General features: G+C 44.8%; 1 protein-coding gene across 2 annotated transcripts in view; it reads right to left on the bottom strand.

The window, feature by feature from the left end:
* DIS3L2 (DIS3 like 3'-5' exoribonuclease 2) overlaps positions 1-20,859 on the bottom strand; it is a 714,887-nt gene that overhangs the window by 633,968 nt on the left and 60,060 nt on the right. For both annotated transcript variants that reach the window (XM_069212876.1, XM_069212877.1), the window contains one exon: positions 16,675-16,833. In XM_069212876.1, coding sequence (XP_069068977.1) covers positions 16,675-16,833 — 159 coding nt within the window. The remainder of the gene's footprint in view (positions 1-16,674; positions 16,834-20,859) is intronic.

Below are 20,859 nucleotides of genomic sequence, written 5' to 3'. Positions count from 1 at the left end.
ATGAAGCACTTTTACATTTGTTTGTGCTTCTCCAACAATATCTACCACAACCAATTGAGAGTGAACTATTAACCAAATATTAAAACAAGAGATAGTTTATGGTCCCTGAGAAAGGCAAACCACCATTTTAAGGGCACTGCAATGAAATACCTGTATGACACGGAGCAGGTGGCGGGAGAGGGAGACCTCAATGGGGTTGCTATGCATACCCGTAAAGCATGTTCGATTTGCACTTCGAGCACACTGGACTAAAGTAATACTGTGGGTAAGTGAAGCAGCAGCATGTGTAACCCGGGATAGGGCTACAGTGGGGGTCTCACACAGACTGATATCTAATGGGGCTACAAACTTTATTTTTCAATTAAATTACCAATGATTGACACAAAATATATCGTATCCAGCCTGGTTGCCTAGGACTGTAAACCAACATATTTATAATATTACAGAAAGATTATGTAAATGGATAATAGAGCTTTCTGACACCAGGAATATTTGCAATATACCTTTCACTGTTATATATTTCCCATTATTCTAGGGTATGCTGAAGTTTGATATTTCAGACACTCACATGTTCATTACAGTCCTTATGTTGTCTCAAGTCGGCCTTCACTCTTGCATAAGGTGTTATGGTGTTTCATCACTCAAGTACAGTGGCAGAACCGATAGTAATTTGTGAGCTGTACAAATTTAGTCAGAAAAATATGTGAATCATTTATGTTTAAATTAAAACCACACTCTAGGCAAACAGCGTTCACACTAGGCACTTGGTGCTGCTTGGTGAGCAGGTTTGGAAGTTCTCACCAAGCAGTAGAGATGGCGACAAAGCATAACAAAAACATGATTTCCCCCCACATTTTGGTAATGCAGGAGATAGGAATGAAACGCATGATGGCTTAGTACAAGGCCTGCTATTGTTCCGCCAAACCACATTTTGGCGAGTAGACGGTGAAACCTGGAAATGGGGCAGCTGCGTAGCTCCATCATCTTATCACCGAGTTGGAACCAAATTGTACTTTTTCCCAAATAGAAAAACAAACTGGAACAGAATATTACGCTCCTCCACTGTCAAGGACAGTATGTCTCAATAACTACATTCTCCTTTCCTCGTCTTACTTCCGTCTCGCTACCCTTTTACACTCTTCATCATCTCCTAGTAGATCCCTGACTGTCTCTACTCACTGTAACTACTTTGCCATAATCACCATACTACTGAAACAAAACCGGTTTGAAGCCTTCCTCCAAGTGCCAACCAGTCCACTACTAGCCTCTGGATAATTGCAGATGTCACACCAGAGAACACTAGAGACCAAGAGTCAAATGTGGAGTTACAGAGAAGCTGCACTTCCTGGAGACCAGAATGACGGCACTGCAGTAAGGCATAAAGGTCCTGCACGTCAGGGGTCTTCACCTAATATACTCCATGCTTAGAGAGCAATGAGCAAAAGGATGTTTTCCAGTTCAACATTTGATAAGGTCCTAAGACCAGCCAGAGCTTCTTGTTGCAACAGTGTCTCTCAAAAGAGAGAAGATTCCAGTGGGTACAACATCTACACATTTGGTTCCACAAACCAACATGAAACATTAGGCAAGATACCGCTCATGGATCCAGCATTCTGCAGACACACGATGTAGTTGGGTATCACCGACTCCCATCCAAGCAGCAACACAAACATTCAAACAACTCAGATATTCCATATAGCTGGGTATCATCGTGGCTCCAAGCAATCGGCTCCTCCAACAGAATACATGTGTAAAAATGCAGGGAATTACAACACAGCTCAGAGGTTCCACACAATTAGAGCTCGTCAAGCACATACGCACCCCAACTCTTCTCAAAACCATATACTGCTCTATAGCATACACACTGCCGGTCACATAAATGCGGCCCGTTAACCACATCCACCACAAAGAACATGAGATAAGACTCTGGACGGGGACAAATCTCAGAATGAGAGGACACACTTATGTCAGAATGTATTCTATACAAATCTATATCTATAGAAACAGAACATACAAAAAGGTACTGTTAAAGTGCATTACTAAGAAGAAACAATGGAAATGGAAAGAACTTACATCTACCTGTAGTAACAACATCTGAGCGCTGAAGGATTCTTCAGAGTGCACTACTTGGAGTAAAATACAATAGGAAAGGAAACCAAAAGGGAAAGTAAAGTTTAAGTTCTGCGATGAATGTGTGAAACATGCTGGGCCACAGACTATTTTCTATGGCCATCTAAGCTTGTTGAATACTCTAACTAGGTAAGGAGAAGCAAATGAGAGGGCACCGATCAATTCACAAGGCTAAGAAAGAGTCCTCAAAAGGACCCAAATAGATGTGGAACTTGCCGAACCTGGCCAGCACTTACTCCATCAGTGAAGATGTTTTCAGTTTATCATCTATCTCATCTCTCAAGGAACTGAAGGTTATGAGGGAACTGTCTTGGGTTGCTTGTGCGCGGGTTCAGAGAGGTCCTTGCTTTGCAGTTCGAGCTAGTGGAGAAGAACCAAGGCTTGTTTGCATCTATCGGATTCTATTCTGCAGTGGCACAGTGGGCCAAAGAACAACAGGTTTTAAAGCTACCCTGAGCAACGGCCAGTGATGAGACAAATTGCAGGCAGTCTTCCCATCACCTTTCATGTGTTTGATTTAACGCCCTAAGTTGCCAAGTGCATGCTCAAACATGGGTCCCTTGCTCACTGCACCACTGGAGCTAAGCTGCACCAGACTGGCCAGTCTCAATCAGGGCGAAACCAGACCTCAGGTTGCCTGTATCCCAGTTCAGAGATGAGCTAGCTTGGTAGTTCAGGCTGGACTGTTAGTTTATTCCTTTTGGAGCCGGTCAAGGCTGATTTGTATATGGATGGGTCTAGCCTGAGGTGGCATAGTGGTTAAAAAAAAAAAAAAGAAACGGGGACTTGGAATGCTACCCGAGTGATTGATAGTGGTTAGACAAATTGTAAGCAGTCCTCCCATCAGCCTTTGCGTGTTTTTCCAGAGCAGCACCTTCAGACGTCCACCCAGAACCTCGAATTTGAGGCCCTACTTTTGATTCGCTTATCCAGCATGTAACAGTTTTTTAGCTGGTCATTCCACAAACCTCAGTACTTGGACAAATCTCACAGTGACGCTTCCACTCTGACTACTGTTGATAAGCCTAGTCACCTGAATAAGTAGAAGACTACTGTTAAATTAACAGCATGCTTAGCGAAAAACACCAGAAATCAATGTATGCCATCAATACATTTTCCGAGGTTAGCTAAGGGGGTACCAAAGTAAACAAGCATTTACGATGCAACGGGTCTCGCGTTTGCTCATGTTAGAGCGGATCGCGTTGTAAACTCCTAACCCGACTTTTCACCTATCGGGCAAAAGTGCATTTATGTACAAAACCCGAAAAAGTGAAATTAACTATGTAAAGCGCTCGACTTCTGCCAAGCGAGATCGCGCTCGTAAATTAGAGAAAAAGAAGTCCGCGAGCCCGATGGAAAACAGCGAGCCTCGCTTGTTTTCTGTACTTGGTCGCTGCGCTCGAGGAGGGCTAGCCACCGGAAAAGGTATGAGTATGCTTGCCTTCGACTAATGAAAGCAAGCAGATTTTATTAGGCAAGCTCACAAACCAATAAAAAACACTGACATGAAGTTGACAGGGCTCCGAGCCCTTTTCTAACTACAAAAGCGTCTTGCTGCGATACGCATGCGCCAGCGCATGCAACGCAGGCTCAACCCTAAAAAGAGAAAAAAAAAAAAAAAAAGGTACCTAAAAGGTGAAGAAGGGACTTCATCTGCTGCTACAGCCTGTTAGCTAGCAAATGCTCAGAAGACCAGTGGTACTGACAGGCTTGAGTATAGAGAACATATACAGCAGAATAATAATTTATATTCTTGCTGTTAGGGAAGATGCAAATGGGGTTAAAATCTAATGAAATGCATTAAATATCTTCTGAACGAAACACTCCCTTACTGGGGAGACCTGGACTTCCAATCAGAGGTGAAAAGAGCGGACACGATTCCATCCTGGCTGCCCAAAGCCTGAACAGCCCCAGTGTTTGTTAGCAACTGGCTGAATTGCAGGCTTCAGAAACTAGCCTTTCTGTGCTGCACAGTCAATTAAAACAAATTTCTGTTGAAGAGCGTTCAATATTTGTGCAAACTGACATTAACAAAGGCACACTTGAAGAGAGATGGAGACTAATGGACAATCACTGAAGCGAGGGCTGAAGACAAACTTCACAGAACAGGAACGGTACATGTTTGTTCAATGGCAGCTCTTGCTAATATTTGTCATGGCCATAAAGCAGAAACTTGGAGAAGGATAGATGCTTTGATTTCGACTGAGTGGGTATTTCCCAAACAAAGTTACTCATTGATTCACTTGACTCCTTTTAGGTATATACATGTTTAGTTTGATTTGATTCGCTCAGACTTCATATCTAGCACACTAGAGTGTCCATGTAGGGTATTACCACTATGCAAATCACTCCATTTTCTTTATCTTTCCCTTCTTTTTCTCAAGGGTGCGTCTCCTGGATTTCAGAGACCTATTGGCTTTTGTTACAGCTTAGGGATGCGGGATCCCCATGGGAGCGAGATACTTCGACTGACTAATTAGGAGGGTACAGTGGTTACATGTAGGGAGTTAATCTGCTTTCTTAACATCAAGCTGAATTCAATTAATCTCCATCGTGGGCCCAGATAAATAATACTGAATATACAAAATATTAAGTGGTTGATGCCTCGGGGAGTAGTAATTCCTCATTTAGCAGAGTACACACACTTCTCGTCACAAAAACACTCCAGAATCGATCATTCTCTCACCTCTGGTTTTTGGACTGTAAAATGCAACTACCATCACTTCCACTACAGTATGTATTTATTCCCCGATCTACTTAAAAGTTCTAGAATATTGCCTTTGCAACCACCTTGTAAATGACCTTTTAGAGTGATCTGCTAGAAGAGACCAACTTTATTACTTATCTTAAAACCAAGGCTTTCTAGGTGATAATTGAGGTTCACTTTTCTCAACTATTATTTTGCAAGAATAATAAATAGAGTCCACGTCCGAGAAGATCTCGATCTCCTGTGGAGCGCCCCATCATCTTCAGCCTTTATGTAAAGGCCTTTGAGATTCTGCTAATCAAGAATAGCACCAAACTTTACTGATATGTCGACCACACTCACATATGCTTGAAAATCACCTCCACTCAGGAAATCAATTGATTACTTGCTTCTCGTCCTGATCTGGATGTCCACAACTATATAAAGCTCAACCTCACTCAAAAATAATTTCTGCTATTCCCAGTAGCACAGTCCGAACCTGGCTTAATAACATGATCCTTGACGGGATCATTCTGGAGAGCAACTTCACGTTGCAAAGAAACCAATCGTCACTGATACCAGCTGTCTACTAAAGAAGGTGAAACCCTTCCTCCCAGGAAGTGACTTCAGAACTCCTGTTCAAAGCCACTGTATTCTTGCATCTGAATGGTGACAAGAGCCTGCACAACAGCTTCCCGGACTCCACATTGGCTCCCCTTAATGGGACCCTACAGGCTGTAGCACGTCTCATCATAGACCTGGAGAAAGATGACCATGTGACGAACACCATCGCAAAACTTCACTGGCTCCCCTCGCAGGCCTGTACCATCTTCAAAACCAACTGCACCACTTGCAAAGCCATCACTAACAGCACCCTCGCCTATATGGCAGACAAACTCACCACCTTGGTGGCTCTCAGCACACCAGCAGGCAGGACTTTTTAAGACTGGAAATAAAAAGTTGCAACAAAAAAAAAAAAAGGAAAAACGAACAAGGGTTGCCTCACTCAATTCAATCTAGATATATAACTATATCCCACATTAAACAGGGCAGCACTAACCCTGCTCTTATTCAGGAAAGAACTGTTGACAGATCTCTTTAAAGACCATTTACAACGTGGTGAAATAATGGTACACTTCCACTCTAGGAATCCAGCTATCCTTCCAAATAGATATTAAATGGATCTTTGCCTTGTACAGCGCTCCACTGCCTTTTGGCTGGACTTGCACTATACAATTAGTGTATACGTGCATATTTATAGGTCTCACACTCTCCTTCTCATCTGATAAGTGCCAGATTAGTGGAGGCTGAGGTGCAAATGAAACTTCAACAACCTGAAACCCAGCTTATCGATTCAATATTCTCAGGCATCTTTGAGTCGCACTGTTTTTTGCACCTGAATAGTAGCTCACTTTCTTGAAGCGTCTCTTGCCATGAGCCAACGCTTGCAAATACAACGAGAATAGTGGCTCGGTGCCATCTTTGATTCTTCAATACTCTCCCAGCCCAAAAACTGGATCAGTGACAGACTCGTGAAAGAAGAACATCAAGCCATTTATAAACATTTGCAGAGATTGTGTGAAGTGATTATCTATCTGTTTTCAATCTATTACCCAGCCCTCCAGGGAGCAGGTGCACAGCAATCTAGATCCTTCAGACACTTAATGAGTTGTGTATCTGTTTGATCGAGGGCGTTGAACTTCCTTCCCTGAACAGAGAATAGCTTGTTACCCTGAAGCTTAATTCTTTTTTTTATTTTTTTTTATTAACTGGCCAGAGAATCTATCTGAAAGGAAAAGCAACCGGGCAGGGGCTTTCCAGATGACATGTAAAAAACCCTGAGGAGGTCCTAGCACCAGTATGCCTAGCTATATTCCAAAAGGTTAGCACAATGAGCGTGATCCTCTATGCTGGAATGGCTCAACAATTACTATTTTCTCAGGAATAAACTGGCCTGGCACGTCAAATCATACCACTCAATACCATTCTTAAATAGAACTACAAAATTATTTGCAAAACGTTTGGCTAATCAGTAGTGTTATTCCTCACTTAGTCTGCAGCTCGTGAGTTGGGATGGGAGTAAAGCGCTAGTTACACACACACACACACACACACAACAGTATTTACAAACAAAATATGTACACAATACTGGGAAAATAAAAAAAGAGTATTAGGTTGGATTTCTATTTTATGGTTGTTTTCGTTTTTCGTTAAATGTTTTAAGCTGGGTTGGATTATACTTAAAATGGCTGATAACTCTGTACCTAAACACCCTGCAGTAATGATGTATCCAAAGGCGAACAAAACTGCTGTTCATCCTATTAGTTTCAAATGTGCTGACTGATGTGTATACATACGGATTTCTGTAAATAAATGCTTATGTTCATGCCTATGTAAACATATTAAAAAGAGTCCAACACTTGGTCAACATTTGGCGACATGGGTTTCTTGCAGGCAAGGAATCTAAATCACAGGATAATAATGATATGCTCACTTGAATGAGCAGAGGAGCTGCAAGAAAGATAATGGACTTCTTCTTCAGATGCTGAAAAAACAAGTTATCATTTGTACCGGTATTTCCTTTAGGAGGTACCGAAGACAATGGCATCCGTTGGTACCTGAATCTATGCTTTGGAAACTTCTTAAATGTGAATCAATAGTACAGTCCCATCCATGAGAACTCCGTTTACTCAGGTAAATTTCATTGGTCACCATCCCAATAACTTGCTATGACATGGTATAAACACTGGTGGGCTTACATGGCACCACAGGGCCTCTACTCACTTTGCGATTGCACATGATGCAAGTTAAAAGCAGAGAGAAAAGACAAAATCCTCTCCAGGCAGGGTTAGGGCAGGTTAATGCAAGTCAAAGGAGGACCCAGCCTAGCCTCATACAGCTGCGGACGGCCTCTTGGTCTGGTCTTCGCCCAGGCATGGCACGCACATGTCCCCTGCAGCAAGGAACAAGTGGCCGTAATGTAGCGCCCAACTGGTGAGGATTGGGATCTCCTGCCTCCTCAGCCCCTCAGGCACTCTGTGGCACGCAGCCCTCTCCTCACTCATCCCACACAGTGGAAAACAATTGGCTGTAATGTAGCGCCTGACTGGCGCAGATTGGAAGCTCCCGCCTCCTCAGTCACTCTGGGGCATGTAGTCATCTCCTTACTCGTCCCGTTTAGCGGGGAACAATATAGCACGACTGGTGCAGAATGGAAGCCCCCGCCTCCTCAGCACCTCAGGCACTCTGAGGCATGCAGTCCTCTCCTCACTCGTCCAGTGCAGCTGGGAACAAGTGACCCCAATGTAGCACCCGACTGGCGCAGATTGGAAGCTCCCGCCTCCTCAGCCCATCAAGCACTCTGGGGAATGCAGTCTCCCCTTCACTCATCCCCTGTCAGCATGGTGCTGCACGTCATACAATCAAAAACTCCAAAGGTCACATCCTCGAACTTGCTTTCTCAACATCATCATCAATTCAATGCAAATCAGCCATACCCCTGGAGTGGCCCGACCACTTTGCCATCACCTTTTTCTCCCTGCTCAGCATCCTACCAACAAAGCATGGTCAACCCAAAAGAGAAGACCTAACCTTTAGAAAACTCAAAGAATTTTCCATAGATAACCTAATGCCTGAATTCTTCCCTCACTATATCAACTCCATCTGTGAACCTTCCAAACAAATCCAACACTTTTTTGAAGAACCTCTGCGAACAGCACACCCCAATTAAAAAAAAAAAAAGAACTGCAGGCCAAATACTTAAGCACCATGATGCTCTAAAGAGGCTGCTGACAATGAAGATTCAACTGTAGGCAGGAAAAAAAATTAAGAAAAACAGAACTCATGATGATGTCATCATACTGAAATCCCTCTGTGCAACACATAGACAGCTCATGACATCAGCCAAACCAAAGTCCTACACTAACACCATAAATGAAGCTACCAACAGAAGCTTTGAGACAATCAAGCACTGCAACAACTCCAAGCCAAACACACCCATTTCTCACTCGGCAGAAAACTGCAATGCAATCAATCTCTTCTTCAGTGAAATGATACAGAAGTTCCAACAGCACACTGACAACATCAAACCAGCATTCCCAGACACCCATCTCCTTCCGCTGAATCATGCAAAGTTTAGTCTTCATAGAACTAGATGTTGCAGATCTCACTAACACACACAACTCCCTCAAATCCACTCCTTATGAAAATGATGTCTTGTACTTGTCCTTCATCAAAGCTCTCACCGGGGGGGCACTTTCACTCCTACGCACTATTGTCAATGCCTCCCTCACTGAAGGCATCCTCCCAGAAGCTCTGAAGAGAGGCGATCTCCTCCCACTCCTAAAGAAACCTATACTAGAGCCTGAAGACCTCACCAACTAACAACTCATCACTCACTTACCATTCATCAGCAAGATCACTGAAAAAACTATGTTCAACTCAAATATCGCCTGATAAATACCAAATCCTGCAAGACTAACAATCTGGATTCCAATCAGGCTGCAGCACGGAAACCGCTAAGGTGAACACTGTAGATCAGTGGCTCCCAACCTGTGGTCCGGGGACCCTGGGGGTCCGCAAAGCCTCCTCAGGGCTCCATGACAGTTTAGAAAATTAAATAATAACACATTAATAAAGTGTACAGAAATAAAATGGCTAAATGTACAATTGAACATTTTAAAATGTACCGTAAATGTCAAGGAATTTGAAACTGGAAGCTGAAAATTAAATTAGTATTCTGAGATTGAATCATGGGAGCAGCGCAAGCGCATCAAACAGAATATAGTACGGACGATGAGTGGCCTCAGATTGATCTGTGGGAGCAGTGCAAGCGCATCAAACAGAATATAGTACGGACGATGAGTGGCCTCAGATTGATCTGTGGGAGCAGTGCAGGTGCATCAAACAGAATATAGTACGGACGATGAGTGGCCTCAGATGGATCTGTGGGAGCAGTGCAAGCGCATCAAACAGAATATGGTATGGACGATGAGTGGCCTCAGATTGATCTGTGGGAGCAGCGCAAGCGCATCAAACAGAATATAGTATGGACGATGAGTGGCCTCAGATGGATCTGTGGGAGCAGTGCAAGCGCATCAAACAGAATATAGTACGGACGATGAGTGGCCTCAGATTGATTAGTGGGAGCAGTGCAAGCGCATCAAACAGAATATAGTATGGACGATGAGTGGCCTCAGATTGATTAGTGGGAGCAGTGCAAGCGCATCAAACAGAATATAGTATGGACGATGAGTGGCCTCAGATTGATTAGTGGGAGCAGCGCAAGCGCATCAAACAGAATATAGTATGGACGATGAGTGGCCTCAGATTGATCTGTGGGAGCAGTGCAAGCGCATCAAACAGAATATAGTACGGACGATGAGTGGCCTCAGATTGATGTGTGGGAGCAGTGCAAGCGCATCAAACAGAATATAGTATGGACGATGAGTGGCCTCAGATTGATTAGTGGGAGCAGTGCAAGCGCATCAAACAGAATATAGTACGGACGATGAGTGGCCTCAGATTGATGTGTGGGAGCAGTGCAAGCGCATCAAACAGAATATAGTACGGACGATGAGTGGCCTCAGATTGATCTGTGGGAGCAGTGCAAGCGCATCAAACAGAATATGGTATGGACGATGAGTGGCCTCGGATTGATCTTTGGGAGCAGTGCAAGCGCATCAAACAGAATATAGTATGGACGATGAGTGGCCTCGGATTGATCTGTGGGAGCAGTGCAAGCGCATCAAACAGAATATGGTATGGACGATGAGTGGCCTCAGATTGATCTGTGGGAGCAGTGCAAGCGCATCAAACAGAATATGGTATGGACGATGAGTGGCCTCAGATTGATCTGTGGGAGCAGTGCAAGCGCATCAAACAGAATATAGTATGGACGATGAGTGGCCTCCGATGGATCTGTGGGAGCAGTGCAAGCGCATCAAACAGAATATAGTATGGACGATGAGTGGCCTCAGATGGATCTGTGGGAGCAGTGCAAGCGCATCAAACAGAATATAGTATGGACGATGAGTGGCCTCAGATGGATCTGTGGGTGCAGTGCAAGCGCATCAAACAGAATATAGTATGGACGATGTGTGGCTTCAACTGAATTTAGAAAAGCTCATACCTTCCTATTAAAATAACAATTTTTATTTTTGTATTAATATTTGCCAATTAAATAAAATGTGTTATCTTTGGTGAATGTGTTTGATGAATGCTTGTTTCTGTATTTTTGCATGTTGTTTTGCAGCAAAAAACAACAATGTTTAGGCTGGAGCCCCCAGCTTCCAGTAATGACTCAGCGGGGGGCCCCGGATTCCAAGAATGATTCAGAGGGGATCCCCGAGATCCAGTAATGATATAGTGGGGGTTCTCAGAAGTCAAAAGGTGGGAACCACTGCTGTAGATTATGCCCTCCTGCTACTCCTTTCACGTGCCTGCGACACAGTCAGTCACCCTTCCCCTATATGAATCCTGGAGTCTGAAATGGAACCCACTAGTAATCCTCCTACCTTTTCAAGTGACATCAGTTTGTTCAAATGAACACCTACAGGTACCAAAAGGTCCTCTTCACCTGTAGAGTCCCACATGTTTCCATATGGTCTGATGTCCTCTTTAACCCCAACATGAAGCTACTTGGTTGTCTACTTACAGTTAACAGCATCAAGATTCAACAATATGCCAAGGATACACAAGTCTTCTTGAAAGTTTCCTCTGCTTCAGACATCGAAGGCCTTGAACGCTGCCTGCACATCATGAAGACCTAGATGCCAGCATCTACCGGAGCTCAACCAAACCAAGACAGAACTCCGGTCATTTGTTAAGAACAACTAACAAGAAACAGTACAAACCTGGCTGGCTTAATGGCATGAAACTTGACTGCTTTGAACTCCAACTTTCATGGAACACCATTTCACATGGATTCACCCTGGACACCAACCTCACCCTTAAGGAACATATTGCCCAAAAAGAGAAAGAAAATAAAAATAAATCAAAGCTGGCCAGGTGTCAGTTCTCTCTTCTGAAGAAAGGGAGATAGTTTTTTTTTTCCTCCAGAAAGTGGCTTCTGAACTGCTGTTCAGAACCACATACTCTTGCATCTCGATTGTGGTAATGGAATGACGCACGGCCTGCCAGACTTCACACAGGAATAGCTTAAGGACATCCTACATGTGGCAGAACGTCTCATTCAAAGTCTGAAGAAATATGGTCACATCACCTCCATTATGACGGGACGCCACTAGCTCCCCTTGTCTACACAGTTTTCAAAACCAACAGCATCATATACAAAGTTATTAAAACCAGAACCCCTGCTTCTGGTGCAGACAAGCTCCCCATCTCTGGTCTTTGTCAACACACCTGCCACTAGGGCACCATCACTCTGCAGACTGAGGGCCTTATTATGAGTGTGGCGGTCCAAGGCAACTTTGGTGGTCCAAACACCACGCTACAACCTTGACAGGTGGGACCACCAGGGGACTGCCATCCCTGTTGGGAACATGGCTCCCGACGGCATGAGTGTGGTCTGAGTTGTACTCAGCCAGGGTGGTGCTGAACTATGTGCCGCCTGGCAGATTACAACCCCACTTTCCGCCAGCCTTTCCATGGGGGGACCTTGCCATGAAAAGGATGGCAGAAAGCCAGTGCCCACGTGAGGGGTGGGGCAGGGTAAGGACACTGCACTGCCCACCTGCCCAGCACCGTCAGAACCCGCATTTTGATGGTGCAGGATTGCTAGGATATTGGCCTCAGCTCCCTCAAAGGAGCTGACGACAATATCCTAGCACAGATTCCACCATCCAGCCCGGCGGGAACGCGTATTACAATAGTCCCGCCAGTCAGCCTAGCAGGAACATTGTAATACGCTCTGGGAGGACACCACCGGTAGGACACTGGCATCCTCCCCACAGCTTTGGTGGTCCGCTTTTATGGCTGCCAAAGTTGTAATAAGGCCCTAAGTAGTGTAAGAAAGATCCACCATGGCAACGGGCCCTTTTCCATAGTTGCAGCAAGGATCTGGAACTACATACCCCCCCCCCCAGCCCTCAGGACTGCTGCAACACTGCTCGAAATTTAAGAAAGAGTTGAAGTCCTTTTTTAAGACCATGACATCAAAATGCATTAACTGTCCACAGCCCAACTATCTCTCCTATCACTCACTGACTTTATGCTGGTCTTTTGACAGCATTCCACTGCCTTTTCGGCTTGGTTCCCACAACAGAAATTATATTATATATACATACATACATATACACACACACATATATATATATATATATATATATATATATATATATACACACACACACACACACTTGCATTTGTGCAAGCAACAACAATTTTTTTATCTTACTCTCTTACAGTATTTTTTAGAACTATATTTACCATATTCATGCATTTCTAACAGTCATATTTAAACAAATGCATTCATGCTGCGCTATGACAAAATTCAGAATGGTTTGAATACACCAAATTCCTTTTAAGAGTTAGAGGGTGTAGACTTGTATAAATGTGTCCTCACAAGTTAATTGACATTAAGGCATCTCCAGGATGATGATTCATTTTTTTTTTTCAAAACAATGAACGCTGGTACAGAGGAAAAGGAATATTTGAGTTTTATGAAGTTCTATCTATCGCCTTATGGTAGCTTCGGAGTGCTGCAGGTCTGAATAAAGCAGGATTGAAATACGGACACACTCCGGAGTTGATCTGAATCTTGATGGAGACAATGCAGCAGCCAAGTAATATCTGCTTGGGATGGATAGGTTGATGGTCATTGTGTTGTGGGGAAAAGCGACACATTTCAGATTTGAGAGGTAGGGAGAGGGGAAAAGTTGTTTGGCTTAGTCTGTGAAAGGATCGAACTGTTGGGGAGAACGGTTTTCAAGCCAACCCTCAAGTGTGTGCCCGGCTGTGTGCAACGGTCTGCTGCTCACTAGCTGTTTGAAGCTAAGGGTTTCTTTTCTTTGTTTAGGCAGCTTCAAGCTAGTTTTTAGATTCTGGTCTGTCAACACAAAAATCAAAGTCACCCACGATCACCATTTTGTACTAATTCGTAGATTAGTAGTATTTTTAAGGAATTCCTCCAAGAACGCTAGGCTATATCGGTGTTTGATACATTACTGTAATGATGAATGCGCCGTTTAGTTTGACGGATGTTTACGTATTCATATGAAGTGGAGACAGAACGGTAGCTGTTAACTTGACTCTATAGTATACATTTTTCATGGTTCCAGATTTGCCTTGTAGACCCTACATCAGATTCACTCCCATCCATGAGAACTTGTTCTGATGCACTTTCGCAGACTGGCTCCACATTCATTTAGAACTGCCTGGAAACTCATCTTGCACTTGCAAGGAAGGGAGATGGGATAAGTGTTTAATGTGTGATGGGAAGACGAACAATTGTGCTTTTGTGGATTTTGCCCCATGACTGTGATATTGCAGCAGCGGCATTAAAAAGGGCACTTTTCATCGGAAAAGCAGGAGGTCTTTTTATGCATGTATTTCCCTAAAGCAGCAAAAACAGACTTGCACACAGATAAATTACTTGGCAACAAGAAAACAGGCAAATTGCTATCTGAAGGTTGTGTGCCATCAGAAGGCAGAAGATGTCAACATTGTCTCCCATCAGCTATTGAATAAAGGAAACTCCAATTCGCTATCACATTCTGGATACATTTGGTGCATAAATAGGGCACCCTGAGACCCAGAACCCTTATCTCAAATGGACTTGAGAACACAGGACTAATCCCAATAACCAACAACACGTCTGGATTAACCGCTAACCTTGGGTACCGGAATAGATTGCTACTACCCATAAAGTGCATCAATACCTTGTCAGGGATAGAAAGCGATATATAATCAATAACACTGCTATAGAAGGACCGAAGAAGGGCTGCCCAAAATCACTATGTTCGAGACGAAGAGATTGCTGCACTGACGTGGAATTCACCTGGAGCACCTGCTGGCTGGCGAAGATGGACTGCGCCTGTGTTCAGTTCAAGGAGAAGTAATCTTCAGAGCCCAGCCAGAGCAAAGGGACTCCGAGGTTCAGCAGACTGACCTCCTGTTTGCAGCACATGGATATAATAGCTGAAAAGCCCACTAAGGGCAAGTGGTAGCCCAGATCGGCCAACACCAGGGTCCAGGACCGGATACTCAGAAGTAGCACCAGAGTCTGCTGGATACAGGAGAGCAGTTGGAGTGCAGCCTGATCACACAAAAGGCAAGCAACAGCATGGAGAAGGATTTGGCTGTGACCGCAACAAAACTGGTAGTCCAGTAGCAACTGGACTTCAGCCAGACCAGAGAGGATTCGTGAGATGTCGAACTCTGCACCCAACACCCCCTCATCACCTTCTTGGAACAGAGAGCCTCTGCAGGAAGATCCTCCAACAACCGTGTCGCATCCAAATAATCGTTGAGCATTTTCCAACATCCTGTATCCTCACCACCAGGACTACTCCATAGGAATCCATTGGACTGTGGATAAAGAACTGTCTGACTAATATTTCTTCAGTGGAGGTAACTGTTTATGGGGGCCTTGTTAGTTCTCCTCAGTGGCTCCCCACAGGAGTTGGTCGCCCAAGTGACTCTAACTGACTGCATTACAACTTGCCAAAATTTTGGCTCAAAAGGTTTCTAAGAGTCAAATTTGTTGAATTTGCCAATGTTTGTTCGCAGTTGAATGAAAATCTGTGATTTACTATACCTTGTAATTTCTATATCTATGGAACTCTCCGGTGGATCTTTTTTGTTGTGGGGTTTAAAAATACATAATACAATCCATTTTTATGAACTGGTGTTTATTTCTTTGGTTTCTTGTCAACTTCTTCTCCAATTGTCTTGAAGCTGTTTAATTACTTTACACATATTCCTTTGTGTAAGCCTTGCTGCCCAGAGCCACAGCTCACAGGGCTGAGCTGAAGGTTTAACAAACGAAACCTAAGGGTCGTAAAAGGGTTGGTGAGTATATCATACAGTGAGGTTGCACAACCGCACCATATAAAACATACCCCATTTTCTCACACACAGGTTTGCCATGATCCGATGGTTATACATTGATGACAGTCACATCAACAGAATAGCTTTTCCCGCACTATCTGGAACAGATACTAAAAATGTTAGTTGAAGCATGAAATTCTGAGACCTACTTTTGGAACCCCTGGGTGAAGAAGAGCAAGCAGAGTCAGACTTTTTGGCCATTACATTAAAGTCTGAATTTCCCTTATTCCTGAAGTACACACAACCACCTCACGTAGTATTCAAGAATAACTGAAAACATTTTGTCCTTGATGGCCATGTGACAAAGGGAAGTATGATGCCCCATCACCTATAATTTCCCACTTTGTAGTTCTCTGAAAATCTTATGCTTATTTCCACCTAGGTATTTCCCAAAAATGGGATTCATAAATCATTTATCCTTTCAATTGTCCTTTAGAAATATTTAAATATGTTTGTTACTTAACTAACAACTTGTGGCACAAAACACCTTACTCCGCACCAAATCTCCTTTTAAATTGCATCTCACTATGGTTTCCTCCATCCATAATTTTAACTCCATCCATTAAATGTATTCTCTATTCAAGTAGTCTCCTCATTTTTTTCTGGAAATATTCAATTTCTTCATACACTCAATTATCTGATAGTGCAACAATATAATCTTGTTAACCACTGTTACATAAGTAAATATTTCTAATACCACTGGAAATATTTATGTATACAGAATGTGTATGTGTGGTTAATGTACAGCACTCTAGGACCTCTCCTCCAAGTTTTGTCCATTAAAAGTCTGCAAATAAATACAATCATGCGGATCTGTCGAACAAAGTGAGCAATAGGTTTTAATTTACCTCTGGGAGTTCCAATTTGCCTTGTGTTAATTCGGCAGTCTGAGATGTTCATGGTTTCCACTTGAGATTCAGAAAGCTGCCTCCTTCGGTTGATGTTTGGAGGAGAAGTGGCAGACTCTGAGTTATTCCGTGACCTGGCCCAAGCACTCTTGTCATTACCTAAAACCAAAGCAGACATTTATGGAAATGTGTTACCTGTAATTTTTCAGTTAAGTATTCAATAATATATACATATACTCATAGTTAAGCCTCACTTTTCATTGAAATGGCATTTTTTCATGAGCTTATAACTTTGACCTCAATCAACGGATCTTCACCAAATCTAGCATCGTTTACCGTAGTCAACTAAGGTCTGGCATGCCGAATTCCACGCAGTTCCATGCAGACTTAAAAAACAAAATAGATTTGTCTTCTCATTTTATCCTCCACTAGAAATTACGCTCGGACCTACAGCCAAAATCACTGAAAAGAATGACAGCATAACAGCAAATGCTTAATGTACTGTAAAAGGATTTGTAGAGTGATAACTAATCACTGGTGAGTATCTGTAGGCGCTGAGTAGGTGCGGAGGTCAGGAGCAAGGGTCGAAGAGCCAGGTCTTCAGCTTCTTGCAGAACGCTGTGAGCGTGGTGGCTGCTCGGATGTCCTCGGGGATAGCATTCCAGGTCTTGGCACCAAGATGGGAGAACGAGCAGCCTCCTGATCTGCTTCTGTGAATATAGAGGATGTGTGTGAGTGATGCCGAGATAGACTGGAGGTTCTGGGTTGGCTGGTGGAACGCGGTAGGCGGGTCCCTTCTAATGCAGTGCTTTGAAGGCAAGGGTGAGTATTTTGAACTGGCAGATTTTCTGGATGGGGAGCCAGTGGAGTTTCCAGAGGGGAGGCGTGATGGGGGTGTGGCAGGGAAGGTAGAGAACCAGTCTTGCGGCGTTGTTTTGGATGGTCTGGAGTGTGTGCAAGGTGGGCAGATACTCAGTAATAGAGGGCACAGCCGTAGTCTAGGCAACTCGTGCTCAGAGCCTGGGTAATGGTCTTCATGGTGTCCCTGGGAAGCCACTTGAAGATCTTTCTGATCAAAGAAAGGATGCAGAAGCAGGGAGGTCCGAGGTTGATTTGAGGTCTCAGGGAGTGTTCGGTGTCCAGGACGATGCCCAGGTTTTGTGCCCAGTTATTGGTTGTCAAAGTGGGTCCAGATTCGATCCACTACCAGGTGGGGTCCCACAGGCAGTTTTTGGGTCCAAAAATCAGGATTTCCATTTTATCAGCTTTGAGTTTCAGGTAGTTGGTGCACATCCATATGACGACTTCCATCATGCACCTTTTAAAGTTGTTTGTGGTCTTCTGAGAGAGACAGGATGAGTCGTGTGTCATTGGGGTATGAGATGATGAGGAGTCCCTGGGAGTGGGTGATATACGCAAGGGGTGCCAGGTAAATGTTAAAGCGGGTGGGGCGGAGGGGTGACCCTTGTGGGACTCCGCAGATTACGTCTTTGGGTTCGAAGGTGAAAGGCGGTATCATGACCCATTCCATTTTTCTGGTCAGGATTGAGAGCATCCATTAGAGAGCTGACCCTTGAATTCCTGCATTGTGGAGTCTGCTTAGGAGTGTTTGGTGGGTGAAGGCGGCAAAAAGGTGGAGCAGGATTACGGCTGCAGAGTCTCCTCTTCCATGAGTGTGTGAATGTCATCCATTGCTGCAATGACTGCCATCTCTGTGCTGCGATTGCTGAGAAATCCTGATTGTGAGTTTTAGAGGAGTACCTGCTGTGCGATGTAGCAGAAACGGTGGCTGTTGATTGCTTTTTCCATGATTTTTCCGGGAAAGAGAAGCAGAGGGATGGGTAGTTGATGAGGGCTTCAGGGTCTTGAGCAGAGGGTGATATCTGTGTATTTCCAGGTGTCAGGGAATGTTGCAGTGGCGATGGATGTGCTGACGGTGGACTGTAGTACCGAGCCTATTGTGATGCTGCCCAGGCTGAAGAGGCAGTATGGATGGGCAGGAAGCCATGGGGCCACCTGAGTGGGTGGATGCCATTATCACTTTGGTTTCTTCAGTGGTCAGCAGAGTCCAGTTGGAGAGAGTTGGGGTTCCAGCGGTGGGGGCCAGTGGATAAGGAAGGGTCATGGGAAGAGGTGGAGGACCAAAATTGTTGGAGATTTGTCGTGGAAGAAGTCTGAGAGTTGATTGCAGAGGTCCTGCCATGGGGTGATGGAGTTGGATGTGGTTGCGGAGTGGGTGAATTCCTTGATGAGCATAAAGAGTTCTTTAGGTCTGGTGTTGCTGGCTTCGATTCTCTGGGGAAGGGCCTCTTCTTGCTCTTGTTTAGATTGTGTTGGTAGGATCTTCGAGAGTTCTTGTAGATGCCAATGTCTGTGGGCTTCTAAGAGGCTCACCACTTCTTTTCCAGCATCTGCAGTTTCTCCAAGCGTTCCTGATTGTGCCTGTGCACTAGATTGCATATCTTTGGGTTCTCGTGGCCTTGAGGGGAACAAGGCTGTTGGCGCAGTGGGGACCCATTCGATGAGGCACTGGGCAGTTCTGTCGGCACCTGCAGAGAGAATGGGATGGTGTGGGTTGAGGGTGTTGATCTATGCTTCTTGGGTGATATCTTTCCTGTTGAGGCACTGGGTGGGTGTTGTCACTGTCGGCATGTGCAGTGGGGTGAGAATGTTGAAATGGATGATGAAGTGGGCCGACCAGAGGATTGGAAAGGTGTGGCTGACCCCGACCATGTTGCTGGTGGAGATGATGGGGTCCAGTGTGTGGCCTGCTGTGTGCGAGGGTCCAGTGACAAGCTGCGTGAGGCGGACGTTGTGGAGGCTGTCTAGAAGGTAGGCTGTGTTGGGGTTGGTGGTGTCGTCCAGATGAAGGTTGAGGTCACTGAGGAGGAGAAAATTCTTGGTGTGAGGGGGCCAAGGGTTATGAGATCGGTAATGAGGCTCCAGGAGGGGCCCGGTTGTCGGTAGGGAAGGATTCCCTTAGTGGTCGACTTGCTGTCCATCTGGATTTTAAAGTGTAGGTGCTCTAGGATGCTCATATCCCGATGGTTCATGGCGGCGCATTTTATGTTGTCTTTGTGAATTATTGCAACACCTCCTCCGGACTTTGTTCTCGTGCAGGATCTTGTATAGCATGCTGGGATGGCGTTGGCAAAATCTGGGGCTGATGACAGATTGGGCCATGTTTCCGTGAGGAAGGCGGGGTCTGGTGCTTGTGTATGTGTATGATGTCCTAAACCTCAGTGGCATGTTTGTTGAGGAAACGTGTGTTGAGTAGCAAGTGGTTAGGAGTGGTGCTGGGTGTTGGGGTGTCGTTGTGGTGTGGGCGAGATAAGACGCTGCAGTGTGAGCATGGAAAGGGCCCGAACATGATGTTGGGTGCGGCGTGGAAACAGCTGTTGGCTCTGAATCTGGGTTCAGGCGATGGAGTTCCACCGAGGTGTATCGGTGTGTGGTGGTGGGAGGAGAACCAGGGTTTCTGGCGCTGGGCTGGTCTAGGCGCAGACCTTTGGCACACTGGCAGCACGGTCTCGCTGCAACCACTATTAAATAGGTCCTAGAGGGAGGTGGAGCTTGGGAGGTAGGGCTGAAAAAGTGTGGGGGGCCGCTGTGGAGTGGGAGCAGCACCCAACAAAAGTAAAGAAATAGAAATAAAAAGTAAACAAAGTAAAAAGGTAGCGAGTGAGAGGAGGCAGGCAGGCGAGAGGACCAGTGGCGGCTGGGTAACCAGGCACCTACTCAATGGGGTCGCACTGCGCCCACCATTAAGTAGATCCTGGGGGAGGTGCAGCTTAGGAGGCAGGGCTGAAAAAACAGCAGCAAGCCACTGTGGCGTGCAAGCAGCACCCAATAAAAGTAAGGAATTTTCACCAAAAGAAGTAAAAGATAAAGAGTGAGAGGAGACAGGCTGGAGAGAGGACCTGAGGCAGCTGAGGCACCAGGAATAAAGGTAGAACTTTACCCAGAAACCATGCTTTTTTCGGTTTGGTGTAATCTATTTGCCACTGTGAGATATTACCATATAAAAATGGTGCAGGGTAGGCTTGAAAGTGTTAACGCTTTGTATATCTTTTCAATGTCAAAAGCCATTTGCTGATTTGGTTTTATAACTATTTTACCATTTGAATAATATGCTTGATAATTGGCAGGCACTTGTTATGTTACGATTACTACTGGCGTTTTCAA

This window comes from Pleurodeles waltl, chromosome 11 (assembly GCF_031143425.1).
Source record: "Pleurodeles waltl isolate 20211129_DDA chromosome 11, aPleWal1.hap1.20221129, whole genome shotgun sequence".
NCBI lineage: Eukaryota > Metazoa > Chordata > Amphibia > Caudata > Salamandridae > Pleurodeles > Pleurodeles waltl.
Note: the sequence above shows the minus strand (reverse complement) of the source record. Positions and strands in the feature narration are given on the sequence as shown.